The sequence below is a fragment of the Podarcis liolepis genome (genome assembly GCF_965112155.1).
Source record: "Podarcis liolepis genome assembly, chromosome: 6".
NCBI classification, from domain to species: Eukaryota; Metazoa; Chordata; class Lepidosauria; order Squamata; family Lacertidae; genus Podarcis; species Podarcis liolepis.
Genome location: NC_139559.1, coordinates 50,443,176 through 50,466,414, shown reverse-complemented (window position 1 = coordinate 50,466,414; position 23,239 = coordinate 50,443,176). Strand labels below are relative to the sequence as shown.

The 23,239-nt window shown below is 41.0% G+C and overlaps 1 protein-coding gene across 12 annotated transcripts in view; it reads right to left on the bottom strand.

The window, feature by feature from the left end:
* The window catches only part of ST3GAL3 (ST3 beta-galactoside alpha-2,3-sialyltransferase 3), a 165,477-nt gene that overhangs the window by 37,005 nt on the left and 105,233 nt on the right, over positions 1–23,239 (bottom strand). For all 12 annotated transcript variants that reach the window (XR_014527878.1, XR_014527879.1, XR_014527880.1 and 9 more), the window contains 2 exons: positions 22,711–22,897; positions 8,501–8,647 (listed from right to left, as the gene is read on the bottom strand). Coding sequence is in view for 9 of the 12 variants with exons in the window: in XM_083510791.1 (XP_083366917.1) it covers positions 8,501–8,647; positions 22,711–22,897 (334 nt within the window). In the remaining 3 variants the exon portion in view is untranslated. The remainder of the gene's footprint in view (positions 1–8,500; positions 8,648–22,710; positions 22,898–23,239) is intronic.

Sequence of the window (23,239 nt, the reverse complement as noted above, 5' to 3'; positions counted from 1 at the left end):
TAATTCCCAGAACCTTTGCCATATCTGACACAAGCATATGGTCCAATACCTATATTCAACTATTAATTAATGAATTAATTTCAAGAAAGGGGAAAAAAGGCTTCCTACAGCAAACATCTTCCACCAGTAATTGGATTAAGTCTAAAAATGCATTCTTCTTTTCCTTATGAGGGACACCTCAGTCATCCGCTTGTGAGTTCTGATTAGTCACAGATCCCTTGTGGCCTCTTAACTGTGGTGGACAAACTGTCTTGTGATGCTTACCAACAGTCACTGCCTGTGCCCTTTGCCATTCAAAGCTGGCTTGCCTTTGGCCACCCCATCATCGCAGGAAACTAAACCTGCTTTGTGGATGTTTGTAGATAAGAGGCAAGTTATCTGACATCCAACCAGATTGGCCACCAAAGTAGTACTTACCGGTAGCTTCTGCCAAAAACCCCGGATTCATCTGCAAACATGCCCCTGGTCAAAGTCAGGAAGCCACTGCTTACAGACTGCTTCTTTGGGACGGGTAGCTAGTAGAATCTCACTGCTGCTTTGGCCCTTGTCCAAAGATGGCTGTGTGTGCTCTGTATGGGTGTCCTACACAGGAAACTGTTGGAGCTGTAATTTGAGGGCTCCTCGTCTTCCCCTTTTGTGCATTGTGCTACAAATGCTGGGTGTGAGTAGCAGAAGTGGATTAAAACTTCTGCATGTAGGACTGGAAAAAGTGGGATCATTGCAGGCTATGTGATTGGGGCTGATGGAGGGGAGGTGCTATGGAGCTGTGGGGTGTGTGTCCCCATCATCATAAATTAATTGGCTCTCTCCATGTGCGGGTAGCATGTGGGTGGTAGCACCACAGATCCTGATTGATGGTGCACTTGCAGAGTCTACTGAGACTCTATGGTCATGTCTTCTATTTTTATGAGGTTTTTAAAATATTTTCTAGTTGTTTATCTCCCCCTCCCACCCCTTTTCAGGGCCGAGAATATATTGGATATGGTAGCTGTTGCACTGGTATAGTGCCAGAGTAACTCCCACTACAATCCCAATAGAGTGTGAGTATAGATTTCATTTCTCGATTAGATGAAGATAATGTAGCCTGCGTGTGGAGAAGAAAACGATGGGAGCATATATCAGAAATCTGCGACTCCTTTGCTGCTGCTATCATCATCATCATCATCATCATCATTCCCCACCCATCCGATTGGGTTGCCTCAGCCACTCTGGGCAGCTTCCAACAATGTCTTCAGGCATTGTCTCCATTGGGAGGGTATCTTACAACAAATTCGATAAATTAACAGTGAAGAGAATGGAGAAAGTCAAAGATCTAGCATTTCTTCCAGCTTTTGAGGCTCTAATCAATGTCCTTTGAAAAGGAAATAATTTTAGAAATATTTTGTTCAACATATACTTGTGGTATCATGCAGAATAAGGGGCATATGACACATTACATAAAAATATATTTTTATAACGGCAAATATAATCAAAATCACAGAAAAAGGCAGCTTATGAGCAGGAATATGGCCAGCAAGGAAAGAGTTAAAGTGTGCATTCACACAGTCTCAGCTATTTCATGGAAAAGTACAGCCCCTCAAGATTGCTTTTCATTAAACAGACAGACTAACATACACCCCTGGCTGGGTCCTGTATACAGTAGTACCTCGGGTTAAGAACTTACTTCATTCTGGAGGTCCATTCTTAACCTGAAATTGTTCTTAACCCGAGGTACCACTTTAGCCAATGGGGCTTCCCGCTGCCGCCACACGATTTCTGTTCTCATCCTGAAGCAAAGTTATTAACCTGAGGTACTATTTCCGGGTTAGCGGAGTTTGTAACCTGAAGCATCCGTAACCCAAGGTACCACTGTACATGCTCTTGTATGCAACATCCAGTTTGACCAAATAACTGCAGAAAAGTGCATTCTATGGCTTAAGATCATGCTGAACAGATACAAATGCAACACACATTTACAGCAGTTAAACAAGCCAGGTCATGAGCACAGCATCAATATGTATCAGCTGAATTCAGTCACTCCTATGGATGTCATTTCTCACTAGAGCAACAAACTGGCTGAAAGGACAACTAAAGCCTAGCTCATGAATTACCCAAGACCACACAGAGAGCTAGATACTATCTCTACTAACATTAGTTTCCATTCTGTATAATTGGAATGATAGTGGCAAGGACAGAAAAGATAAGAGTGTGAATTACTCTGCGTAATCAATCTGCTACAAAAAATGATTTATAAGGATGCACCCTGAATGCTAATTAGAAGTAGTGGTCTTTAGTTATTTACCTGAAAGAATTATAAGCTGGAAGATGCCTGTCCTGGTTTTGTGCTGGGACATGTTGGAGGGTTATGCTGGCACTATGCACATAATAAAAACTACCACATAGATAACATTTTCAAAAGTAGGGGGTTCATGGCTTGGCTTTTGAAAAGCAGGGGGTCTGCAGTACTTAGCTAACTGGAAACCACTGCTCTAGTGGAAAGCATACAAACAGGAGGCAAAACAAACCTCCCCAGGGCAGGGTGTTCCAGAGCATGGGAGTGAAAGCAGGTAAAGTCTCTTCCTTGTTTCAAAGCATGTATTTGAACTGACAAGTGGATCTCTATGGATGACCTTAATGAGCAGGGTGATTCAGACAGTTATCCCTCAGATATCCTGGTCCTAACTGGTATGGGGCTTTAAAGGTCCAAACTAGCACTCTGAACTGGGCCCAAAAGACAATATGGAAGCCAGTGCAGTTTGAGCAGTGGGGTGACATGCTGCCAATACCCTACCTTAAAGTCCTGCACCAAAAGTTTATTTTATGCCCCCAAATAATGCTGACAGTGTTAAGGGAAGGAGAAAGATTTGATGGTCTTCCCCTGAAAGCTTGGCTCACCCACTTCTCAATCCAGAGGCAGATGTCACTAAAAAGCCTACAACACACTGAAGTTTCCCCACTTTCCACACACCCTATCCAATTCTGCCTAGAAAGCAAGTCTCACACAACTGAATGAATCTTTCAGCCATCTTTGATGTCTATGCACTATTGTACCTCACAGTATTCTCCAGATTCATCTGGCACAAATTATAGTCTCAAAGTGGAGAATGTTCCTGCATTTAACCATTTATTAAATCCTGGAAGAAACACTTTGAGATCAGCCTTGAACCATTTCACTCAGCCTTCTCAACCCTGCTGAAAACCCCCCTAAAATTACGAAGTTAATTGGCAGCACATTGTTACCATATGTGGTGTGCTAGCAGTGCCCTGAAGTTTATTTAAGCTTGGAAAGAGGTATGGAATATTACGGCCCTTTATAAGGATTTCAGATTGGCCCTAGTTATTAAGGATATGATCTACCTCAAGCCTCTGCCTGACCTTATGCTTTGCTGGTGCCTTTTTGTACAATTCTGGACATGCTCAAGATAGACACTTTGTAAGAGGACTTTCATTACATATTATCGTTCATTAATTCCCCAGTACCTTTTTCAATTAAGTTCTTGACAAAAAGAGGAGGTTTGGTTAACTGACTCTTAAGATACCATAAAGATTAAAGAGCAAGCTGCACATTACATGAAGAGAACTCTGCAGTGTCTTTATGGCAAAGATTTACCCTTGGCATCCATTTGGTAGGATGGTGCTGCAAATCACTCCTATTCCCACTGCCTCTGCTCTAAAGTAATACAGTAACAAGCAGCTCATAGGTGTCACAGTCTATACAAAGGAAGGTACAATGCTTTTGTGAGAAACCCTGTTTCATAGCCAACCTCCTTTTCCCTGGGGTTGCTTCATACATTCCAGTTGTGCACTAAAGTATAACTCATGAGTACATGGAGGTCCCAAGTGGATGCAAACAAGTTCTCAGATGGGATTGTAATTGTCCCTATGTGTAGCACAAGATCCTAACTTTCTAAGGTCCTACACCTGCATAGCTAATTTTGCTTTTGTTCAAAGCATCTGACCAAATAGTTTACCGTTTACTTCATCTGATAGAGGCCATTGGCAAAAATCTGTTTTCCTTAAAGTCTCATAAACTAGATTTTTTTTTAAATGCCCAAGCATACTTTCATAAAGTTAAACATCAGGTTCTAATTAAAGCCCTCCTTGGTTGATTTTACCAATTTGATATTGTAACACAACCTATCAAAACCTCAGAAAGCTCAATTCAGAGCATGTTCATTTCTGCAGTCTCTTTTCTACATTCCAAAGAAATTTAACTGTATGTGTATTTAAGATAATGTTTTTCAAAATAAAAATAAACTGAGCAAAAAGAGGCTAGCAAAAAAATGTTTGTCACCCACCATACACATCAAAAACCCTCATCAGAAGCTGTTTTGTTGATAAGAATGAAAATAGGGGGAAATGGATTCTCAGAATGTATACATGCATAATTTGGATAAGGGAAATCCTTGCTAAAATAGAAAATCTTCTCACAGCAGTGCCTGTCTCAAGAGACAATGGAATTTGCCTCACGGGGTGAAGTCAAACTGCATAGTGACTTCCTGGGAGTGCAAGCCTGGGCAATGTATATGGAGATCCTGGGCTGCCCAGATGACAAGACCCCACTCTTGGCCTTGCTTTTGTGGTCTAAAGGAATTCAGAGCAATACATTTGGCACCAGCTTGGCTGCAAGAGTTGCCGGAAGGAGGCATACAAGACACCATCCAACCATCTTAGGGACTCCACTCAGGATTGTGTCAGGTTTATTCCTTAGCCTTTTCTGCTCCTGAAGATTTTTCCAGAGGGATTACTCCCAAAGCCTTTCTGTCATGAATAAAATCACCCCTCTTGACCATTGGACCCACTCAATCTGCCAGAGCCTGTCTTCACATGTAGGGAAAGTCCCTAACTCACTGTGAGTTTGAGACCTATCAGCTACCTTCACCTGGTTTAGCCGGCCAGCCAAAGCTGTTTCCAGAGGTATGACTGCTGTCGCATGCTGACAGCTGAGTGCAGGCGAGGACCAAAGGTGTACTTAAGATAATGTTTTTCAAAATAAAAATAAACTGAGCAAAAAGAGGCTAGCAAAAAAAAGTTTGTCACCCACCATGCTGACAGCATCTAGGAGCCACAGGTGAAAGCTGAGTGCAGGCAAGGACCAAAGGTGGACAAACCCCAGAAGAAGCAGGACATCTCCCCCACCAGAAGATCAACTGTCAATCAATTGATGTCACTAATACATCAGGAGACCCATTTTCAACCTGCGCAATGCTTTGAAGCCCCACTTTTCCTGACAATCAGCCGGTTGTTCTGGTACAAGAATATACATGCTACTAGGGGCAGAGCATATTTGAGAAGTTAAATTGCAATCACTCCTTCCCTAGAGAAGCTAGACTGGCTCCTTCTTTGTTGTCCTTGTGCTGGCTGGTGAAGACTTTCTTGTTCCAACAGGCTTTGGGGCTTTTAATGAAAGGGCTGGTTTAATAGATTTCATATATGTTTATAGTCAGTACGTAGAACACAAATATAAAAATGACCATCAGAAAATACACAATTAAAGTATTCTGCTATGCATTCTGCAATCATGTTTTCAGCATATCTGTAAATAATGAGTTGCTTTGCTGTGTGTTAAAATCCAGCCTAATTGAAAATGAAAATGAAATAATGCAAGAAGTCTTCCTGGTGTTCAGTTCTGACTAATTTCCCACTTCTGAAGGTTAATTTTTAGGGGAAAGAGCTTTGAATGTCTCATTTTATCTCTTATGTATGTAGAAACTAAACACCTGGATTACTTACATTTGTTTAAGAAAATAGTCAATCTCAGTAGTATCCCTGGCTTTCTCATCATTCTCTTTGAGTCGTTTTGGGTGCAATTATTCTTAATGACTGGAAGTGCATCTTACACCAAATTTGCATGTTCTTGATTTCAGAATCTAATCACTAGATATTTTTTCTCCATGTCTGTCTGAATAAATAAACTGATTGAATTTCATCACATGACTCTTTGCCATCTAGGTGGTCTGACTCACTCAATCTCTAAGAAGCTTACTGCCTAGTGCTCTCTCATAGCAGGCCATGGCACACCTTTAGAAATCCCACCTAGCAAAGTGTATTCATTCCAAGTCTCCCATTTCATGAAAAAAAAACCTTCAAAATGTATTGTGGGGGTGGAGTATGCCAGAAAAGGAAGGGAAATGAACTCTCACGGGTCTGGGCTGATTCTTCTGTACAGGAAAATTGCAAAGGCTGGGATTGTTTACCTTAGAGAGGAGATGACAAACATCTCTATAATTACAAAGTCCAACAGGAATGCAGAGGGGCAATATCTAGCCTGCCTGCCTCATAGGATAAAAGAATAAGGGCCATTCTGTGAAGCAAAGAGTGAAAACTGAGATGAGGAAATATTTTTCTGCACAATGTCACCTTTAGATTGGTTGTCACTAGTACAAAAAAGTAGGATAACAAATTTATGAGGATTAAAAAAAAACCACACAACTATGAGAATATACTTGGGTATATACTCAATAAAAAAACAGTTTAACTGAAAATGATTCCAAATATTAATCAAGAAGCTTTTCAAAAGACATTATCTACCTTGCTGGGGGAACAAGAAAAAACATACTGTGGGGAAGCTGTTAAAATCTTCTTAACAGGCAACTTGTCCTGGCTCTATGCAACAATTGTTTATCTTTTACCCATTCCTTTGAATCAGATAATACTGCCTAATGCTGAAGACAGAATGCTGAAGCACAGAGCTGACCTAGCTGGGCAATTTGTCCTCTTCCAGCAAAAGAAACCCAGATATTTAAAAGGCATATGAGGAAGGGTCTTGGGAGGATCATTTACTTTTTCTATATATAATGATAGAAATATATTGTAACAGAAATAAATAGGACCTGAAGAGGCTTAAGGAATGTCTGCATGGTTTCCCATTCTATCAATTCTGGAGCACGATTTCTGTTCTCATCTTGAAGCAAAGTTCTTAACCCGAGGTACTATTTCTGGGTTAGCGAAGTCTGTAACCTGAAGCGTATGTAACCTGAAGCGTATGTAACCCGAGGTACCACTGTATAGTAATGGAGCGTATCTCAGACATAGATGAAAATTCTTTTCTGTGTCCTCTAATCAGCAACTCTGTTCCATCTACAAATTACCTTATACAGTGGTGCCTCGCAAGACGAAATTAATCCGTTTTTCGTCTTGCGAAGCAACCCTATTAGCGGATTAGCGCTATTAGCGGTTTAGCGGCTATTAAAGGCTTAGCGGTTATTAAAGGCTTAGCGGCTTAGCGGCTAAAAGGCTAATAGTGGCTTAGCGGCTTAGAAAAAGGGGGGGGGGAGTGAAAAAAATCTCAAGACTCACAAGACATTTTCGTCTTGCGAAGCAAGCCCATAGGGAAATTCGTCCTGCGAAGCGCATCGAAAAACGGAAAACCCTTTCGTCTAGCGGGTTTTTCGTCTTGCGAGGCATTCGTCTTGCGGGGCACCACTGTACTCTATGCTTACTCACACTGCTAACATACTGGAGAAATTAAGGGAACATTTTTGCTGTAATCCCTCAAAGTGAAAGGGAGTCCATTCCTGAGTGAAGGACGTAAGAATGATGAAAATGGAATTGAGTTGTTTTTATATTTATTTCCTATTGAAATTTGTATACTGCCTTTCATCTGAAGATCACAGGGCTGTTCACAATATTAAAATGAAAATGAGAACATAAAATACATAATAAAATGAAAATATCACCATCCCCTCTAATACAAAACTTAGGTGATTCCATACCCATCAGTATGGAAGCAAAACAAGTCCATCATCCAAACAAAGGTGGTAATTCTGCATATTGAGGAGATTCCCCAAATATTCAGAAATATATTATTTCATTATTTAAAATAATAATATTAATAATGTGAAAATGCCCTAGCAAGGACCTATAAACTTCCAGTACCTACAGAATTTGAGGGAAGTTTAGCCATGGTTTGCCAAAGGTGTTGGCTGAAGAAATAAAAAAGAAAACTGAAGGAAGAAATAGGCCTGCTTAAGCCTAACAGCTTACTTATAGCATCCAAGCAAGAAGAGTAGCATTACGTGCAGATGTGTGCCATCAGGTAAAAAAATGATCACTCCAGCATTATATGAGCCCACAAACAGTGCCAGTGCTGTAAGATTCCTGTTAATTGGCTGGAATCTTGAAGCCTGCTTTATATATCTTGAAGGAGGGAAAACAATGTACCATATGTGTATTGATGCAATTTAAAACATATAACACATATGACCACATCTGACCCAGTCATACCTGTTTTCTGTGAAATGCTGCAATTTGCATTCCTCATTTGTGAAATCTATTTTTATCATTTTTAAATCACCTTTCTGATAATTACTATTACAGCTTCTATCTAACATTTAGCACCAGTATGCTAGACACTGCACAAACACAGAAGTTACAGAGTCTCTGACCAGAGGAATTACCTCTATTAGATGAGTGTGGCTTTGGAAAAGGACTATGGATCATGGTTTAAATTCACATTTTGCTTTCTATCAGCAGCACAAAATAAAGTGTCATATTGGGGGTAAGCTTCCTGCACACTTACCCCTCTGCCCATCAGACCATTGTTGAAAGGAAGGCCAATAAAGCTGAAAGCTGCCTCTTGGATGAAATATGGATTCAGGATACGGATTTCGTGTGGCTCTCTTGGAACATGGGTTGCCACAGACTTCCAGAAGCCATCAGAGGCACTCTGTAGAAAAGCAAAGGCCCATCGCAAATGGTTAGATAACTGACATGCTATAATCTCACAAACCTGTTTTTCATTTGAACCTGCCAGCTCTGTAGAAAGAAATTATATCCTAGGAACATATTCTAGGATCTACCCAGGAATGATGCCAAGGGATGGGCAGGTTACACAAAAAAGCCCTGAATGATGGGTCCATTCCAGCCATTCTTGTCTGGGCTTTTAAGATACATTCCACCCATACTCCAACTTCAGCCATCCTTGTTAGGTCACATCTGATTTACAATCCAAGACAAATAAGTCTTGTCACATACACATACAGGGAAGGGGAAGTAACAACGACAACAAATTGTGAGCATAATAGAAGGGGTTTGGTGTTGGTTGTGGTTTAGTACTATTACAAAGTCTTGGGGGGAACTTACTAAATTGGCCCACACATAGGCCTAAAGGTAAAGGTAAAGGACCCCTCTGTTGCTGAAGTAGAGCTGGTATAGGGAAGATAAGATGTGTGGGGTATAAATAGTAAAATTATCTTTATGGAATGGGACATCCCTATTTTCACTGCAGAAACATTGGAGGGTATGTGCATCCAAGACCAGAGGTTTGCTGCATTCTTCCTACAAATTACAACCGTACTTCAAATATTTTCTGGACAGCAATAATAGGTCATGGCCTACTTATATCAAGCAGAAACACAATTGCTTAAGTAGATGGGCTGTATAAGTGAGAAGTGCATTTGGGAACTCATAAAAATATGCCCAGAATCACTTAAAATTCCACCATCAGACTTTTGCTTTCTCAAAACTGTGAGTAAGTTCAATCTCAACTCAATTTACAAAATGAAAGTAGCTTCAGTCTGGATGTTCCCTAGACTGACCATCAACACTGGTAATATATTTCTCTTGTTCTCCCAGCGAACCATATATACTCCCTGCCCTTTGCACCCATGGGCTAAAGGAAAAGCTGAATGTCTGCAGAATGAAACACCTCATAAATCGAAGGAAGGGAGAACTCTGACAGATGAGGAAACTAGGCTCTCGGCTCATGTCTAGAATGGATTAGGTATCTTTATTTACTGTAGTTTGGTCTGTACTTCTTATTGTGCCCCTGAGAAAACCAGCTATTTGATGTAAAATCCACAGCCGATGAAAGATTAGTGGAGACAAATCAAGCAGCTCCAATTACAGAGCGCCTGCAATGGCACTGATTCCCTGCAGTACCTAATCCAATGCTTTGGGTATTGTTTTCACAAGTGCTCAATTTCTATTATGAACTTCAGAAAATCATTAGGATATGCAACACAATATTTTTGAAGAAGACTACCTTCTGAAGATTACTGTGCAGTATGGAGCATGACAGCACTATCGCTCCTTACTCCATAAGCACAATCTTCAGTGGAACTAGAAACATGTGTTAAATTTTCAACATGATACAGAGATCACACCTTGCTCTTGAGAGTTCCCTGAAGCTCCTGATGTGCTGATATCTAGTCAGCAGTCCGACACACAAAACTATGTTTTTTAATGAATTCCCACAATCCACTCATTGTGAATTATCTGCTTTTAAAATACTGGCAGCTAACATGTGCTCCTCCAGATGTTATTCGACTCTTAACACTCATCAGCACCAGTAAGCATGCCCAATGGCCAGGGATTAGAGCAACTGTACTCCAATAAATTAAGGAGGGTCACATGTTAGTCACCAGTTGTTTTTTAAAGCAATTATAAAATCTATTGGTCTTTAATAATTAACTAACAAAATGCCCAAACAGATGAGATGTATATGGAAATGTGGGCATAAAAATGGTCTGCAGCTTAGTGGATGGGCACATTTCAGCCCCAGCTCCAACAGTCCTTCCCTTCTGGTTTTCCCATGGCCTTTGCTTCTTCTCTCTCCCTTGAGATTCCCACCTGCTGCCACAATTCTCAACCCTTAAGAACAGAGTTCCCCACCAAAATACCATTATTATTTTTTGCTTGCTCCCAGCCTTGTAGATAGAACAGCCTTCCGAATCTGGCGCCCTCCTTTGCTTCTTCTCTCTCCCTTGAGATTCCCACCTGCTGCCATAATTCTCAACCCTTAAGAACAGAGTTCCCCACCAAAATACCATTATTATTTTTTGCTTGCTCCCAGCCTTGTAGATAGAACAGCCTTCCGAATCTGGCGCCCTCCATATGTTTTTCACTGCAACTTCCATCACCCCCAGTCAGTGAAGCTATGTTGGCTGCAGCTGAAGGGAGCTGTAGTCCAAAACATCTGGAGGACACCAGCTTCAAGGCAGAGCACAGCCTTTTCCACACATTGCCAGTTTCCACTGTTTAGTTTGTGCTTTCTCCTATACTAACTAACTAAGCAATTTTCATATAATTTTAAATAGCAGCAATTTCTGCACCCCAGGGTTAAAAAGTCTATACAAAGACAAAAGCTGACAAAACAGTCATCATCAAAATAAGGACTAGCAGAAGTATCACTTCTTCCTTACCAAGTGGGATGCAGATAAGTACAGGAAGTTGCCTAATTCTGAACCAGAGCACTGGTCAATCTAGCTTGTGTGGCTCTTGGGGGTTTCAGACTAGAGTTCTTCCTACGCAGGGATACCAAGAATTGGACCTGGAACCTTCTGCATGCAATGCACAGTCTCTGCCAATTAGCTACAGCCTCTGCCCTGAGTCCTGGAAATATGTGAAATAAAAAGACTTGCCATGAGTTACTACTGATATTACAGCATCAGTTGATAGGCAGTGTTTATAGCAAGAGAAAAAGTGCTAACAGTTTCTGGGAAGCAGTTAGGATAGACACAGAGGTGTCAGTTAAAGGAATGTTGAAAGAGAAACAATTAAAAGTTTTAGTATCAAGAAACAGTGCTGTAATTCACATGATGGATTTCAACATCACATCCTGTAGAGCTATTTGGAGTTACCTGGAAGTGGTGATGAGGTAACAAAACATTCAAACCAGTTTTCCTATAATAAAATCACTACTGTGGCACACCACATATAGGCGTGGAGAACAGAAATGTGTGTCCACTGTAGGGGACGCATGCAATTTACTGCATGTTAAGACATCTATGCAGAAAATGCTTCATGCGTGTGAACACCCTCTGAAGTGGCAGTTTAGAGAAAGAAAGGTGGGAAATGCAGAGGTGTATAGGATTTCCAATAAAACCCCTCTAGTCCTTGCCTCAGTAATGGACTGAATAAGAGCCAATAAACTGATGCTCAATCCAGGTAAAACTGAGGCACTTTTAGTGGGTGGTTCCATAGAACGGATGGTTGGGAAATTACCTGCTCTTGATGGGATTAGACTGCCTTTGAAGGAGCAGGTACGTAGCTTGAGGGTACTCCTGAATCTTTTGCTCAGCTGGCCTTGGGTGTGCGGAGTGCATTCCATCAGCTTTGGCTGATGGCCCAGCTGTGCCCCCATCTGGACAGGGACAGCACGCCTAACTTCTGTTGTCTATGTTCTGGTAACCTCTAGATTACCGTTTTTTCGCTCTATAAGACGCACCAGACCGTAAGACACACCTAGTTTTTGGAGGAGGAAAACAAGAAAAAATATATTCTGAATCCCAGAACCCAGAACAGCAAGAGGGATCGCTGTGCAGGGATTGCTGTTCTGGCTTCTGGGATAGCTGCGCAGCGTGCATTTGCTCCATAAGACGCACACACATTTCCCCTTACTTTTTAGGAGGGAAAAAGTGAGTCTTATAGAGCCAAAAATACGGTATATTACTGCAACATGTTACACATGGAGCTGCTTCTGAAGATGGTTCAGAAACTTTAACTGGTGCAGGATTCAATGAGGAAGGGTAAGAGGGAAAGTGGGGTATATAAAGACCACTCCTCTTTTCTTATATCCTGCTTTTCCTCTTACCCTTTGGGTCACCTCACTTTCTGACCAACTGTTTGGCTGCCAATCTGAGCCTTGAAAAACTCATACAACTGAAAGAGGAAGCTGAAAGGAGCAACACTCTTCCCACTTCCTCTTCCAGCATTATGTGCTTTGCAAAACTCAGATTGACAGCTTGGATGCTGCTCTGAGATTTGAAGAGTAAATACAGATGAAAGAGGCAGTGAGATAGAATGTAACTCTAAGTTCTTCTTCAGCTCTATATACTTGATACCTCATGATGAAGGAGGGGAGTAAAGGGGGGAACACAGAGGTTTCAAAGGTACCAGTGGAAGTAATCAGTCATGAGCACCATGTTTGCAACTCCAGGATAATGGAAGGATCTTGGCCAATTTCACAATGCGATTAGAAGGGGTGGCCCATGACTCAGAAACATGTGGGGCACTGCTTTGAATGCAACTGCGAACTGAAGCAGATGGAATACTTGTTTAAAAAAAGTATTTACAAATTGGATTAAATATATTTCTGTGTTTTATGCAAGCTCTGGGGTTTAAACAATCGTCAACAAAACATTATCAACTAGGAAAGCTTCCTATAGCTTGTCTTTATGCCCAGAAGCCAATTCTGTGATCCTGAAACATCTACAAATGAAAACAAAACCCCAAAGTCAGCAATATTTTCATTTTGCAGATGGCAGCAAAGAAAATGTTACAAGGAGTTTTCTAAACATGAAATTTTCTAGGTTTATTTGAACTACCTTGTCTTGTTGCCAGCAACATCTGTGTGTAAACTCCAGGAGCTAGTGATGAGCAGGCAAACTTAATGCATCAAAAATGTGTGTATGTATTTCATTTTTTTCCTTAATGCTATAATTAATATGACCTATTGCTTCTAGACCATCAAGGACTTGACTTCTAGGGGGAGGGGGAACCAGATTGTTGGATTGGATTGCTTTCCCTTTAAGGGTGGCAGGGCTCACTTGCAGAGGTATTAGCTGTGCAGTCTTTTTACCATGGTACACTTTGCTTAAACCTATTTTGGGCACACTGGAGTTTGGAAATATATTCTACTTTGGGTAATAGGATATGGGTAATATTCTGGTCTATTTCATTTGTATTATTCTAGGATTATCAACACTACTGAAATGTGCTACCACGCTGAATGCATTCAAAATAAAAGCATCCTGTTCCTTGTGTTTGGGTTCCAAAACAGAGGCTTTGTGGTTTTGTTCTACAGCTCCTTGTTTCTCAGCTATAAAGCTCATATCCACCACTATACAAACCACAGGCAGCTGGCTCCATAGCCACTAACCCCTGTAGGCTTTAGCAGCTGGTATTAAGGTATCCTCTCAGCTGCTGTGTTCTACTGGGGCAGCCACTATTATGTCTAATAGTCTGATTAGAGACAGATGCTTGGGGAAATGTCTAAAGCTGTTAATTCCTATTGGGGATACCTGCCCTTCTTTAGACTCAGAGGAGCAGACAGACAGGGCAGTTAACAAATGCCAGGCACTACTAAAAACACACATTTCTTAAAGCTCATTCAGCTCAGTCATGGGAAGAGAGCTAAGGGATATATTCTGAATGTTTGTATAGACCTTATCAAAAAGTATATTCCTCAGATCTGGGATAAGAGCAATCTTTTTAGGATAGGGGGTAGAGATGAGTTGATGGGAGGTGATTCAATACAGTGAGTACCCTGTATCAAAAGAGGCAGAAATTCAATCAGACAAGCAGCAGATTTTACAGTATCTTAGCAGTAGTAACATAGGAATAGCCCTGCTGGATCAGGACAGTGGTCCAACTAGCTTCCTGCTTTTACAGTGGCCAGCCACATGCCCATAGGAAGCCCACAAGTGAGATCTGAATGCAACAGGACTCTCTCTTCCTATGGTTGCCAGAAACTGGTATTGAGAAGCATGACACTGCTTCGGGACCATCAAGGGCTTCACTTCTAGAAGCATCTGGAACAAACTTCTGCCAGTTATTGTAGCTAGTAGCTACAGATAACCTTATCTTCCTTGAAGTTGTCTAATCCTCTGTTCAAGCCACCCAAGTTAGTGGCCATCACTGTCTCTTGTGCAACAAATTCCATAGTTTTAACGATGCACTGTGTGAAGAAGTATTTCCTTTCGTCTGTCCTGAATCTTCCAACATTCAGCTTCACTGGAGTCCATGAGCTTTATTATTATGAGAAATGAATAAAAACTCTTTTTATCTCCACTTTCTCCATGCCATGCATAATTTTATACACATATATCATATCACTTCTTACTTGCCTTTACTCCGGTGATCAGTAATTAGGGAGGGCTCATATTTTGTTCTACTTGAGCGCTGAATGGAGGGCTAAATTACACCCTCCTTCCAATTTCTTTAACTTTACACTTGAATCAATTGAATCCACATCATGTGGGATGTCACATGAAATGCTCAGTGAACAGGAAGAGCACAGCTAAGGACATTCTATATATGGAATGTGGTTTGTAAGGTAGATTTGGGAGGATATAATTGTTTCATCTATGAGAGCACAGGTGAAAGCAGGGCACATTATGAGCTGAATTTGCCTTTACCTCTTCCAGAATCTATTATTGTCTCCACCCGAATAACAGGGGGAGTGGCAGATTTTCAATTGCATAAGTGAACACATTGAACTCAATGGGGCTTACTTCTGAGAAGACATGTAGAGGATTGTGCTGTTATATCACATTCCTTCTTGAGATTTGTGACTAAATTCATTCTTCTTTCTCAGTCAGACAATATCCATCCCCCTCTCTTTGCAGGGCACTGAGGTTGTTTCCACCATCAAAGTGGGAGTTTGCATCCTGAAGAGCAGCGAGTTTTCCTGTGCCTGTCATTACTTACATTTGCCAATACTGGTTGAACCGAGGAGAGCAACTTGGGGGATGTCAGGGTATCCTTGGCCTTCTGTTATCTGAATGCTTGAACCGAGTAATGACACCAGAGAGGGTGTTAAAAACACCAAGCTATCTCAAGAATGTGTGGAGGATGGTATCAACACTGCCAATTTCTCCACTCCTTTGCAGTCATGTGTTGGGTAGGCTCAGAAAAAAAGATGCTTATTCATTCTTCATTATGGAACACCAAAGTGGAGGTCTAGTGAAGTACTGCTACTGAGATCTTTTCCAGCGCTTTTCTTACAATCATTGCACTGAGTCACTTCCCAGGCAATTGGCCTGTTCTTGTGACTTCATTTTTATATAATTAGTTGCAGGAAGTAATTATTTCCTTCAGCGAGCAATAAAGTCTCACAATGAAGTGCATTTGTCATCAAATAAGGAGTGTTGTATTATGAAAGCAGAAACTGGGCAAAGCAAACCCAATGGAAATTCCCTGGACACCCCTGCTCTCATTGAAGCATCAGCCCTTAAAATACAGAGTTTGCTCTATAGCTTGGTCACGGCCACCAGGAATCTCTGATTTGTGGGCAGTTGGTGAAGTCTAGTTTGGTTTGCGCCTGCTCTCCCTGACATAATCACCACTCTTCTCACCCAACTACAAACCTCAGATATGCTTTCAAATGGGCTTTATTATATACTATCATTAAAGGTTATTTGACTTAAAAAAAAAAAGCATTAAACACACTGGCTCAAAATGCCTGACATCCACAAGCCATCAAGGAACAGCCAACCCCTGATAGGTCCACCTAGAATATAGCTTGTATTCAAGCTCTTTCCTGAAGTATGGCACTTTTCTACCCATCATATTTTAGTAGAGTGCAAAGACATTAATGAAGAATGCATTCTGAAAAGCTTCCAAGCTGGAGGCATGTAATAAATGTTGCATGTTGTGCAAAGGACTAAAACCAGTTAACGGGCTGTATTTTTAATATCCTTAAATGTATCCAAGTGCCAGGATTCAGTCCAGCCCAGACCTTGAACCCAGCATCTCCACAGAGAAAGGAAAGCATGATTCTCCAGCAGATCTCCAAGCCACCAGTGACCCTGAAGACCTAACAGCTCCTCTGTCTCTCTGTTCAGCCACCAACAATTAGACTGGGATAGCTGCAGGATTAGTTCCGCCTGCGGATTTAGCAGAGTGGACTTCACACATCTCCACTGGACATATAGTACCTGCCTTTTCCTAGGGTTGCCATATTCCAAAAAGTGAAAACCCAGACACAAAGGTTGTTGAGTTTTTTTGGGCCAAAGTTGTTGAGATTTTTATTTTATTTTTTTGCAAATTGCAAAAAACCCAAAAATGGTTCTGAGCTATTTTTAAAGGAAAATCGGCAAAAACTACACTGCCAACATGGGTTGCCATACATCCAAATTTTCCTGGACATTTTGCCGATTTCCGCCCAGACACTGATTCCAACTGCAGTATTCTGTTTATGTCTGGGAAATTCTGGACGTATGGCAACCCTACTTTTTCCAGTTTCTCACACAAAGGGGCAAAGAAAAAGGTCCAAAGAGAGCTCACATAAAGGTGTGCTCATGGGGTAGGGGTGGTGGTAGATCTCCTGGATATATTTTGTGATCATGTTGCTCACAGTGCAACAGTCTGGTGTCATACATTCCTTCTCACACATTTTATTTGAATTGCATTTCTTTTTCCTTGCATCTGCCCAAGGGATAAATGAGCTATCATTTAAGTTGCATGGATACGATTGGGTTATTAGCTACCTTCCTAGTAAAGGTTCCCCACGCCCTGATTGAACTCTCAGTTGTACTACTGAAAAATGTGCAAAAATATAATGTAACTGACCAATTAACCAAAAAATGGGTGGGGTGAGGGATCAGAGACAGGCAAAAAATAGAAGAAATAGTGCAAAGATGAGTTATTTGTGCACATTTTGTTCCTCTGTAGTTGAGTCTTTAGTCACTGTGCTGCCTCAATTTCATATAAAGAACTGAAAGGTGGATGCATTACCCTTCCCCAGGTAATTATTTCTGTGGTCAAAATTACTTCCCATGCATCTCCTAGTCATTGCAGGACAAACATGAATTTGGAACGCTGCAGGTGGGGGTGATATGCAGCAGAGAAGTGGTAGGTGGGGAAAGTGTTAAGTACTCTTGCTACTTCTCCACTCCAAATTTGTCCCTCCTGAAATGAATGATACCAGGACTCTGTTCGTCTGTTGATGCATGATGCCCCCAGGGCAGCAAAGAAATGAAGTTTCTTCAACCCAGTTTCGTTTAAAAAGCCGTAACTCAGGAGGTGTGTTGATTCATAGCAGTGCATCTCACAGATTCTGCAGGTTACATCACAATATAGTACTCCACGTCCTGCAAACAAAACTTTAGTCCTGTAAAACTGCTCATTGATCCCTAATTAGCTGCACATCAGTTGTATGAGAATGGCTGGTAGATCAGCAGGAAAGACAAATCATTTGGAAATAAGGGCTTCTGTAAGGGGATATTTTTGTGCTTTATACTTCAGGAACAAGTTTGTGAAAATTACACAGAACAATGAATGAGAATGGAGGCTTGCCTCAAAGTATCTAGGTGAATGCAGTTGGCCTTTGGTACAATTGGCAACAATTGAGAGAGGAAACGGAAAAGGGCAGATGTAGACCAAACAATGCTCCAATTCACCATGTGCCTCTTTGTGTGCCCCACCCAACCAGGAATGTAGTTATACAATCCCTGACTACATTGCACAAGTGAAAGGTAGGTTTACCAGACTGACAAATGGGAAGTGTTTCTGCCCACATATAACTTTGGTTAGGCCCCAAAGTAGGCACTCTCAATTAGCAACTCAAGACTCATCTGCTTACATTTGTTCATGAGAAGCACAAACAGAAGAAAAGGAAGAAGAATTCTGATGTGATAAATAATAAAGGCATCTAACTAAACAGGGCATTTTAGTCAGTAGCTGGTAAGATTGCATGGTACTTGCAGATGGTTTTGAATATACTGCTCTAAAATGTTTCTTGTTCCAGGCTGCAAGTTAGATGCTAAATGTTTGCCTTTACCTAAGCAGAAACCCTCCAAGCAAATCAAAAGACTGAAGTAAGGTCTGAAGACTGCACTGTAGAATGTAGTTCTGAGCACTCAAAAACACACATTTTTAAAGAAACTGAATCACAAATACTCAGATCACCATGCTCATGGTACAGAAATATTCTCTTTGAAACCTTCAGCGCATAGATGCTTTTCTCCACAGTGTTTACAAGTGGGTAACTGGCGTAAGTAAATACTTAGATATTTGGCTATCAGAGGAAACGCAAACGTTAAGAAGAAAGAGGAAGAAATGTCAAATACCTTTGTGTATAGCACATACTTCAAGTACATGATTTTCATAACCATCCACAATGCCTTCCAACTTCAAGAGCTCTCAATGGGTTTTGTATTTGTAGGCTGCAGAAATGAACTCATGCGTATTCTCAGTTGTAATACTCCATTCAACACTTTCTAAGGATTTGATGGGTCACCTGTTCTCAAAAAGGCACTCATTTTATGTCATTTCTGTGATGCTGACCTTAATATTAAGCACTTTTCCCTTTCACTTATAGCCATCCACCTGATGGAGAGCACCACAGTGAAAAGAACAGTTTCAGCACTGCCAAAGATATCCTGTGCAAACCTGTATAGTCTTGTAGACTTATGCTTGTCTACTGTTGTGTGGGCAGGGCAACGCTGCCAGATTTTCTGCTTCTCCCACATATAAACTAAATTATGATTTATATATGGCAAACACTAAGACAAACTGGGAGTTCAGCAGGGAAATGTCTGCCTTATGTTTACATAAATATACTTTGTGAGTGTGTGTGTGTGTGTGTACCTACACAAGCTCCTACTTTTCAAAATGTGTTTAACCTGCATGGATTTGTATGATCTTTTGCTGTGCTAAACTGAAGAATTTACAGCAACTACCATTCTGCATGAAGCTGTTGGGACAACTTGTGTGTCTCCTTATTACACAGCCATGCACAGACAAGCCAAAAAGGCCATAAACCTAACTGCTAATCTTAGTTGGCATAACAAAACTAAAGCTGATTCCAGCAGCTTCAGCATAGTCTTCTCTATAGGACAGGAAGGGGTATTTTCTTATTTCTCCCCTTTTTACTTCTTGTTTTCCTCCCATTGACTACAATTTTGGTGCCATTGCAATAACACAGCCAGCAGGACATGCACATCTCTGAACTCTTTCTATGGAACTACTGAGAGGCCTCTGACAGTGCTGTGCCATCCCACTTCCCCATTCCACTTCCCCCTCCAACTGTAAATTGGTACTTAAGCGTGCCATCCTACAGGAAGTGCTGTTAAGTGTCAACTATTTCCCCATTAGCTCTAATAAAGTCTTCACATGCCTATAGGTCGGGGTACTGTTATGGCTTTCCCCAAAGAATCCTGTGAACTGTAGTTTGTTAAGAGTGCTGAGAGTAGTGAAGAAGCCCCTATCCCCCCCCCCGAACTACAACATAAATAAATTCAAAAACAAACAAATCACTGAACTGAAATGACAGTAAAGCTGGAGAGGCAAAGAAACACAGCATGTTTAGTGATAATTCATCTTGGTGACTGAGAACTCTGAAAATAGGCAACAGCATGAGATAAACTCCTTCCTTGGTAATGAATAAATGCATGGGGAACTAGACATCCTGTGACTGAGCACTGTCACTACCTCACCTCCAGAGAGCACTAAAAAAATGAATAGAACATTAAAAAATGAGCATATCAATGGAAAGTCATGCTAATAGTATTTGCAAATACCAGCAGATTACAAGTCTGGGGAACAATGCCCAAACAACAACAAGGAGAAGTACCGTACATCTCCCTGAAGCTTGTGGGGAGAGAGGCAAGGTTTCAGATGCAGCATTGTCAAGTGGTCTAAAGCTAAAACCTCAAAGCAGAAAGTACTTTCCCAATTCCTTTCATATTTATAATGTGAGAACTTTTATTTGGGCAGGATGAAAGAGGTTCAGAAATACTACAGTTCTGTACATTGTCCCCCAGGAATGCTAACTCCTATCCCAGCAGCAGTTTGGCAATTGCTTTATAAAAGGATTAAAGGACCTTCCCAAACTCCTATGACACATATTTTAACTCCTCCCTGAACGTGCCTCTCAGTTTGTCCTGGAAAACTGCCTTGCAAGAACAAGGTCAAAGAAGGGGAGTGAAAGAGAATTTCTGCTCCACTCCCTGTGTGTACAACACCTTCTAGAGAGAATCAGTTTAATAGCATTGCCCCTCCCTTTGCTCCCCTTTTGCTTACCTTGTGACTGTGATTCATTTTAAATGTTTAAAGCACCCATTTCCTCTTTGATGCAAGGCAAAGAGGATTAATTTTAACCTATTTGGATCATTCATTGGTTTGGGGGGGGGCAAGACTGTATTGTTGTGCTGGCTCTTCCTGGATGGTGGCAGAGAGTTCATGTGTGACTAAATAAATCTGCTAATAAGGTAATACCCACAGTGGTAATGTGTTGCACAAGAAGAATTAGTTGCCACTTGATCTATCCACTGTTCTCTGCATGTTTACACAATATTCAAAACCAGTAAAGAAAAGGGAAAAGGAAAAAAAGTCTTGCTGCCATCAATAAATAGTGGTTTCTATGGTCCTAAAGAGAGCTAAGCTGATAAAACTGCCCTTCTTCTGTAATGGTTCCATAGGCAGGTATAAGCATATGGAGAAAAAATTCCAAATACACTGTAGTAAGACATTTCCCCATTATTTCTAATGAAATAATCATTGAAGTGGGTACTGTACAGGAGATGGTTTCTTTTGTTCCTTCCTCCACTGGTGCCTCTGGAGCCCATATACTAAGATTTGCTAGGAGAGAACTTTTCGCTTCATAGTAAATTTTGTCTTTCCTTCCTAAGATATGTAGATTGAAGATTGTTCAGATCTTATAGAAGACAACTGATGTGCACATGGAATAAAAACAGAAGCATTTCCCCTTGCCCAGATTCAGCTGCACCCTATTCGACCTCCAACGTCATCCCTGCAGAGTGTGCATCAGACACACCTCTGCAATGAGCAGGCTGTTGAGCGTGGCTGCACTTGCAGGCAGGTGCTCACTCAACACCAGACTTACACTACTAAAGACATCTTCCTGATGCCGCAGGCACTTGCTCCATAAGCTGTTCATTTTGGCAGCCTACTGGTGAAAGTAGGTATAGGGTTATTTTTTTAGAGCGGGGAAAACCTAGAGGCTACTTATTTCCAAGGAAACCTTTGCCCTCATTTGGCTCCTTTACCAACATGAACCAGATGTTCAAGGAGAGTTTCCTACAGATGAAATCATTTTATTGAGGTAAGGAAGTATATTTGAATCCAACCCACTAAATAGCATTGCATGTATGAATCAGGGCTGCCCAGTTATTTAAAAAGTGTCTGAGTTAAGTTTGGCAATCTGCATTTTTAAGTATCTTTCTGCTGCCGCCTTTTCCAATAGAAAAGATGAGACAATGCTGACACTTCCAAACTAGAAACACGGTTATCCCTAATGTTTGTTAACCTATTGCATTTATATTCATTTTTTTCTCCAAGTAGCTGTGGATGGTGGACATGGTTCTCCCTCTCAACATTTAAGCCCCACAGCAACTCTAAGAGGTAGGTTAGGCTGAGAGGCAGTAACTGTTTCATGATCACTCAGTGAGGATGGCTAAGTGGGGATTTGAACCCTAGACTCCCAGGGTTCCACTACCCCACACTGGATTCTCAACCTATGAAAAAATGTGTTCCATGCTTACAGTGCAGCTTATGTCTCAAGCCGCTAAAAAAGGCCAGAATGAAACAGGTATGTGAGACCAAAAATAACCTGAAAAGGAATAGCAGCCTGACTGGAGTGTTCTTACCTCAAACACTCGTTAAAGTCCTCCATTGAATCTGTTTATCGATGGGCTGAGCAGACTGTATTCTGCTGGGATATGAGGTGCTTCTAGATAGCCTAGTTTATCCCCCAAATCATTTTCCTATTTTGTTTGAATTTATTTGCCTTGATTAATTTATCAGCCTTGTTTTTATCAATAACAAGCAGCCTACAAAGATATGTTGCTCTTATGCTGCCATTTTAAATTATTTATTTATTACATGCCTCAAACCCCACATTTCTGCTTCATTTTGTCGGTGTTCAAACTCAGGGTCATTGGAGATTAGAAAGGCATTCTGAAGCCCATTTTATTACTTCGAAAGGCAAATGGAAAAGATGCATTCCACAGAAACAGAGCTGTGCAAGAAATGTAAGCACAGCACTGAGAGCTACAAGCAAAAAGTCAGGAAATACCAGGAGTTCTTCTCCAGAGTAACTCTTACCACTTTTTCCTTGTAAACAATGTACTTCAGCCACTTGAAATCCTGCCACTTGAACCCTGCCAGCACAAAGAGGGAATCCTTTTCATATTGCTCTGGTTTCTGGATGGCCCCTTCTGGATATGTTATTCGCATTGTTGTCTTGCCACCAACATCCTTTTCAAAGCCTTTCACTGGAGCAGAGTTCAGCCTACAGAGAGTTCAGAGAAGAGCGGGCAGTTGCATTTACACCAGAGTTCAGTTTGAAATGGTAGCAAAAACACAAGATAGAAACTATAAAATTAAACAAAAGTCAGACATGAGCAAATATGCTGAGAGCTCGTAACTGCCAGTGAAACAGTTAAAACTGCTTGCATCCAACTTCTGGAGTTAATGTGTATAAAGAGATGATCAATTAGACCTGACTGAGCAACCAAGAATTTCAGAATTTAGTGTTTCCTGATTCTTTCACAGGCCAAAGTGAGAAGCTAAGCACTCAAATAAAGAGCCAGCCACTATTCTCAATACAAATATAAAGGAAGTTATTAGTGCC